The 7,028-nt window shown below is 36.0% G+C and overlaps 1 protein-coding gene across 4 annotated transcripts in view; it reads left to right on the top strand.

The window, feature by feature from the left end:
• Nucleotides 1-6,207, top strand: part of LOC107723355 (serine/threonine-protein phosphatase 2A activator-like) — a 15,986-nt gene extending 9,779 nt beyond the window's left edge. For all 4 annotated transcript variants that reach the window (XM_016531936.1, XM_016531934.1, XM_016531935.1 and 1 more), the window contains exons 9-10: nucleotides 1,421-1,528; nucleotides 4,497-6,207. In XM_016531936.1, the coding sequence (XP_016387422.1) occupies nucleotides 1,421-1,528; nucleotides 4,497-4,571 (183 nt within the window). In that variant the 3' untranslated portion in view covers nucleotides 4,572-6,207. The remainder of the gene's footprint in view (nucleotides 1-1,420; nucleotides 1,529-4,496) is intronic.
• Nucleotides 6,208-7,028: the final 821 nt, after the last annotated feature.

The following is a 7,028-nucleotide window of genomic DNA, read 5'->3' as shown; positions in this document are numbered from 1 at the left end:
CCAAGGTGCTTCATAAATCGTCCTTGTGCACGTTCTCTCACGAATCCTTCCCCACAGCTGAAATCACCCCGCTCGCCCCATCTCAGTCCACTTGCTCTCTTCCTTAAATGGACACACGATTCCAGAAGTGGAACAAAAGCTTTGACATACTTTCCTACTTTCCGACTAAAAAAAGGAATTCGACACGCTCTTTCATATCAAATGTGCCATCTCCCCTTTTTGCTGTCCTCTCTTCCCCCTCTCACTCTCCCCCCACTTATAAATATAAAAAATCTAGTACTCATCTCCTAATTCATCTACAGCAATTAGTTACAAAAATACACACCAATCACTCCCTCTCTATAAGCTGAAGGAGACACTTAGAGACTGTTACTGGGTAGAGTCACAGCAGTGTTTGTGTGTGTGTGTGTGTGTGTGTGTGTGTGTGTGTGGAGTAAAGCTACACAGCACTGCCATTCATAAAGTGCTCTTTCCCAAGGGCAGCCCACAAGCCCCTCTCTCTCATAAACTCTCATGAATAGACTTCATAGTACAGTGAATTGATAATGACTGTCAAATTACCAATACTGCAGAAGAGTTAATAATCTTTTGATAATGTTATTATAATGTTATTATGTTTATTTACTTCACACATATATACTATCAATCAAAAGTTTGGAGTCAGTAATATTTTTTAAAAAGAGTGAATACTTTTATTTAGCAGGGATGCAATAGATGCATAACTGTCAGTTAAGACATTTATAATGTTAATGTTATTTTAAATAAATTCTGTTCTTTTGAAATTAGTTTTATTTTAAAATATATTAAAATAGAAAACGGCTTTTTAAGATTGTAATAATATTTCACAAAACTTTTACTGTATTTTTGATCAAATAAATGCAGCTTTGGTGAACATAGGAGATTTCTTTCAAAAAATATTAAACAAACCTTATCCCCCGTAAACTTTTGAACAGCAGTGCATTTTGATTTCCTCCGCAGTCAGAAACATTATTTATTGTATAAACTCTACGAACTTTGATTTTCAGTAACTTTATAATGTTTGTTTTAGTTTAGTAGTGTTTATACTATTTTGCAAATAGTAGTGCTAAATTCTGTTCATTTGTTTGTTTATTTGTTTTCTAGTAACCTTTACGTTTCTGCAACTAATTTGAAGAACCACTTTCATAACGATTGTTGTATTGGTATTTGACAGATCTGATCTGTGGTCCGCACAAACATAAGAATTTATTCTTTTCTTCTCCGAATAAAATGTATTTTTTTCTTAGCAACTTTCCACCACAATTAAAAGTGAAATATCTTATTCAAAGTAGAATTGTTCGGTTTCAAATTGCTCCATTAAATCCAGCTTTAATGCTGATTGCACTGTATATCTTAAGTTTGCTATCATCTTCTTAATCACTACGTATTTTTCCTCTTTTAGATGAAAACAGGACCTTTTGCCGAACACTCGAATCAGCTTTGGAACATCAGCGCTGTTCCTTCTTGGTCCAAAGTCAATCAAGGTCTCATACGAATGTATAAAGCGGAAGTAAGTATCATGGTATTGTAAACACCTTTAAATGTCAGGAGTAAACTTGGTGTGATAGTGACTCCTTATATAAAGTGTGTAAATGGTACATCAGTAGTTGGTACACTAAACCCTGTTTTATCACAACTAAAAAGAAATATACGAATAAACATTCTATTCCGAAAGCAGAATTGCAGGCTACCCACTCACAGTCTACATGTGATATTTATATATGCGTCATTACAAATGCCAAGCGGTGGATTCACAGTTTGTGAAGTTTTCAGACCAGGGCTGAAAGAGTTAATTGAGCAAGCATGTGTGTTCGAGGGGAAGAACCGAGTGCCCCACCCCCTCCTCCAAAGCCCACATCCTGTGTTGTTGAGAAGACGGCTGTGCTCCCTCCCCCTTCTCTTCGCTCTGCACTGAGGGGCCAGTCTGTCTGCAAATTCCCCTCCTCCTTCCCTCTCTCTCTCTTTCTCTCTCGCCCTGTCTGTCTTTCCCCACCCCCGTATATATCACACTCTCGTTCTCTCTTTGACTCCGTCAGCCAGGGACTCATGACTGTAATGTCTTTCAAGTTAAATACAAGTTAAAGAGATGTTTTTTTTTTCTGAGTATGAAAGCTATTCATTTGGATGTTATATATATATATATATATGAAAGGTTTTAATTCTGTATTTGAGCAACATTTCAATGTGCTTTTGTCTCAATTTTACTTTTTAGCATTGAAATGCATACTGAGAGGCCCTTGCTTCTCGTCTTCATTGGCCTTATGTGTAGTTTGAGGATCCTGTACACTTCAAGAGCTTTCCACAGACTGTTATTCAGCATGGATGCATTAAATTGATCAGAAGCGACAGTCGAGACATTTAAAGCATTACAAAAGATTTCTATTTCAAATAAATGCTGTTCTTTTGAATGTTCTGTTTATTAAAAAAATCCTGCAAAAGATTTCCATTAAAATACTAAGCAGCACAACTGTTTTCAATAGAGATGCACTGATTGATCGGCCAGTGATCGGAATCGGCCGATTTTTCGCATGACCGGCCCGGATCGGTGACCGGCCGGTCAGTCTCACGTATTGCCGATTCCAAGCCGATCCTTTTATTGCACAGCCACGCGCACACTCACAGTCGCGTGAAAACATGTCCTTTCGCGTGAGAATGATTCTAATTTTAATTGCATTCAGTGTAAACGGGGACTGATAATGTATTTATGTCGTGCCAGATGAGGCTTGCACAGCCTGTGAGTGAGTGTGTGAGAGAGACAGCACACACAAAGTAACTCACAGAAATGTATAGATGCATACTGCGGTAGAAAAAAAAAAGATATTTACAAAATATGATTTAGATCATTATACGGCCATGATGTTTACCCGAATATCAATATCAACACGACACTCATCAGCAGTGGAAAGATAGAGTTTGTTAATACTAATTTCATTTGAATGGTTATCTGCATCCTAGTCTTGTCACTGCCATTCTGTTGCACTGTGGAGCTTCTGTCACTAAAACAAATTCCTCGTATGTGTAAACATACCTGGCAATAAAGCTCATTCTGATTCTGTAATAACTCTAGAGTTTCTTATTATTCTAACTGAATTAATTGAAACAAAGTAAGAATTTGATGTGAAAGATGACACATTTAATAAGGTTAGGGGGAAAAAATGACCATTTATAAACATAGTGGGAAATGACATCTGTATTGTTACATACAGCAACACATTTTAAGTTAACTATTTCTTCCTCTTTCCAGTCACAGGGCACTTTATTTTGAGAGTTGTTTAAGTGAGAGAAAATCTGTAACTTAGTCCAGATTGGGGGAATTGTAACGTTTAAGAATTTCTTTTATTATGTAAATAATTTTTGCATTGACATTTGCATAGATTTTTGTTTTTATATGCGGTCAATTATAGTTCTTAGAAAGAAAATCGGAATCGGCCAAGAAAATTGGAATCGGTACATCTCTAGTTTTCAAGATTGATTATAATAAGAAATCTTTCTTAAACACCAGATCAGTGTATTACACTGTGTCCTAACTACACGCGATAAAAGGTATCTTTTCCAAGTTAATCCGAGTTTTTTTCCCAATCAGCCGTGATGGCGACACGTGCAATTTCTATTTTAGAAACGGTTTCCATTTCTGCAACGTCGCAGCTGGAGCAACAACATACAAACTATTGATAATCTCAGGTACTCATTATGTTCTTTATTCAGTGTTGAAAGTGTTTAATGTGAGTTTGAATATCATTCTGCGTGACATTTAAAGCCATACTGAAAGCAACAATAGATAGTTTACCTCAGATCTTGAAATTAAAGCAAAGATGTAGGTTACGTTAAACTGTGAAATCAATGCGAACTAACAAGCATGTTCCATAACTAAAGATGGTATCAGTCACTCAGCATGTACTTTTAATAATGTTAAAAAGGTTCAATATTTATGAATTAAATTGTAAACTTCAAACAATCTTTGTATTGATTGTAAACTTCGTAAATTTCGTTGCGAGTGCAGTACGCTTCCAGAGAAAGCCCGCCCACACACGCTTTTGATTGGCTGTGACAAACACTCAAATTGTTTGTCGCTGGAATCTTGTCGTGTCGATTGTAGTTAGGACACAGTGTTAGAATAATTTCTGAAGGATCATGTAACACTGAAGACTAAAGTAATGGCTGCTAAAAAAATCAGCTTTGCCATTACAGGAATAAATTACATTTTATAATAATTTAAAATAAGAGTTGTTTTAAATTGTAATAATATTTCACAATAATACTATTTTTGATCAAATAATTGCAGTTTTGCTGAGTATAAGAGATTTCTTTCAAAAACATTAAAAATAATCATTCTGACCCCAAACTTTTGAACAGCAGTATATGTGGATATATATCATCTGTATATAGTCTTATTCTATTTGGAGACCATAGCATTAGACATTTTCTTGCTGTAAAGTTGACTGATACTAGCAAAGTCTTTCTCTGTCATCCTCTCACAGTGTCTAGAAAAATTCCCCGTCATCCAGCATTTCAAGTTTGGCAGCCTGCTCTCCATCCAGCCAGTCAAACCATGAGAGACAAGAAAAAGAATTTGTACCTCATCAGAGAGCACAACCAAACTTCAACTTCGTATGAAACCGCTTCAGTCCCAGTTAACAAACCTAAATATGCATTCTCATCACCAGAGGTGCTTGGTCTGACTCCTGAAGATCTACTTTCCTGGAGAGTTCAGTCCCAAACCTGCTCTTATACATTCAACCCTAAAAGGTTTCAGTGAATCTGAAGACCTAGATTATCAGGTTCAGGAGTATTTGAGTAGAGTTGAACTAAACTCTGCAGAACGGTAGATCTAAGCAGCCCTGCTCTTCACAATCTACTAGTTCTGCATATGAAATCCCACCTCTGATATTCCACTTTAAGTGACGCAATTTGTCTGTATGGTTTTATTTAGCTATTCCCTGCAAGCAGGAAATTGAACTGCTACTTGGACACCTGCAGTGAGCACTCTCAACGCAGTTATGCACATACATTTTCATCTGGATTGGCATTTATATTTATTTATGTGTATATAAAGAAAGAGCTCGTCACGATGAACGGTTGAAGGCTTGGTTTTGGTTTAATGGATTCTATTTCCTGTGTGCAAAGATCTGAAGCCAATGAACAATAATGTGTGTGTGGGTGTGGGAGTTTGTGAGTTCATGGAGCATCGGTGTCTCAAAAGGCACTTATAGTGAACTTCTTGCTGTTCATTTATCAAAGATTGCTGAGGCATGTGGTATTGTGAATGGTTTTGATAAGTGTCATTTTTACCTGTGTAAGACATTAATAAGCTGTCAACCACTTTAGTTGTACATTTTTGACTGTGCTTGTTTCTTTCATATTCACTTAACTGAAAATGAGATGAGTAAAATGCCAAAAAGACCCTTTTAGTTTCTAAACCGCCACATGTAGCTAATACATTAGTTTTCTGTTTGCTAATTTAAAGCAATGAATTTGGTTCCAGCAGTTTAGCATGATGCAACATTAGTAAAGTATATTTAATTTCTAAACTTCATTTTGTGTAAATAAATGATTTCGGTTTGCTTCAGAACCAACACAAGAGGGCACATCATAAAGAACGGTACAGTCTGCATGTTAAAATGACTGAAATATTGGTGCAAAGCTTTTGTTACTCAAATACAATAACTCTTTTTACCATTAGAACCGGGCAATTCATCTGTGAACACTTTTACGTCAGCAGAAATATTTATTATTTATTTAATATTTATTAAGCACATTAGATTGATGAACCGTATTTTCAAGAATCCAGCCTTTTTGTTTTCCATGGGTTAATATGGAACTAACAGACCTGGGCGGCCTTTCCTAAATGCTTTGTAGGCCTTTGAAACCATTGGCACCAATGATCTCTATGATCTACTTAGGATTACAATGCTTTTGGGAATCGCAGCTCTGGGTGTTAAATGTTACAAGATCATTCCTATAGCTTGATGCCAGCAGCCAGCTGCAAACAATGCTTTAAATTAAGATATATAAGTTAAAATTACATTATTGATTATTCTAAGGATTTGCTTAAACCATTTTTTGCAACCAGATCCATATTAGTCTCAGTTTCAAAAGAAGAACCATCATCAAAATCATTCGTGTTTTACAGTTGGCTTTCTGAGTGTCCATGGAGAGTATTTAATAAAAATAATTTTTGAGATTGAATGGAACAACAGAGTTAATAATGGGACATAACACATACTGTTCATCTGCTTCCCAACCAACACAACTAAGTTTCAAGTTAATTAATCACTAACACTGTGACTCTTATACTTGTACAGAGGCCTACCAGGTTTAACAATTTGTGGTTTCTTTTCCTCATCGCAATACACACAAATTTCAAGTATTTTTTCAAGCATTTTCAAGTTCACACAAATTTCAAGTATTTCAGCAGTGTCCTGTTATGTGACATGCTATAATTCATCTAAAGCTGTATATAATTCAAATAAAAGGTTTCATTACCTCAAAGGGAAAAGATAGGAAGGACAAATGGCAAATATTTTTATTATTCTTTTTTTATGTTTATGATTTCAGGTAAAATGGTCATTCTATGTCTATATATGTACATTTAAACCTGAAATCGTGATGCTAAAAAAAGCTTTCCATAAGGTGATTTTAAGTTTTGTTATATAAAGAAACGACATTCCTGACGCAAATATGGTTCTATAGGTTTTTATTATTATTATGATTTTATTTATTTAATTATTGTTGTCTTAACAAAACCTACATGCAGGCCAGGCCAATTCACATTCTGTAGTTTCAGTCGAGTCATTTTCAGTGGTTGCCAAATTCAGCATCTGCCCAGTCACTGTAGTCCAGCCGCCCCACTGTGAAACTCCGCACGGCTTGCTGAGTAATTGACATGAACGCATGTCGAATTTACCCCCAACACCCATCCGCCTCCCCCGTTTCTATTCAACTGTATTCAGACGCAGGCTTCACTGCTGAGTTCAACAGGCGCAGTTGAGATAAGATAAGATTAAAGTCGT

Source organism: Sinocyclocheilus rhinocerous, unplaced genomic scaffold (assembly GCF_001515625.1).
Source record: "Sinocyclocheilus rhinocerous isolate Xijiao unplaced genomic scaffold, SAMN03320098_v1.1 scaffold1476, whole genome shotgun sequence".
NCBI classification, from domain to species: domain Eukaryota; kingdom Metazoa; phylum Chordata; class Actinopteri; order Cypriniformes; family Cyprinidae; genus Sinocyclocheilus; species Sinocyclocheilus rhinocerous.
The sequence above is the reverse complement of the archived record's forward strand: the minus strand, read 5'-3'. Positions and strand labels throughout refer to the sequence as shown.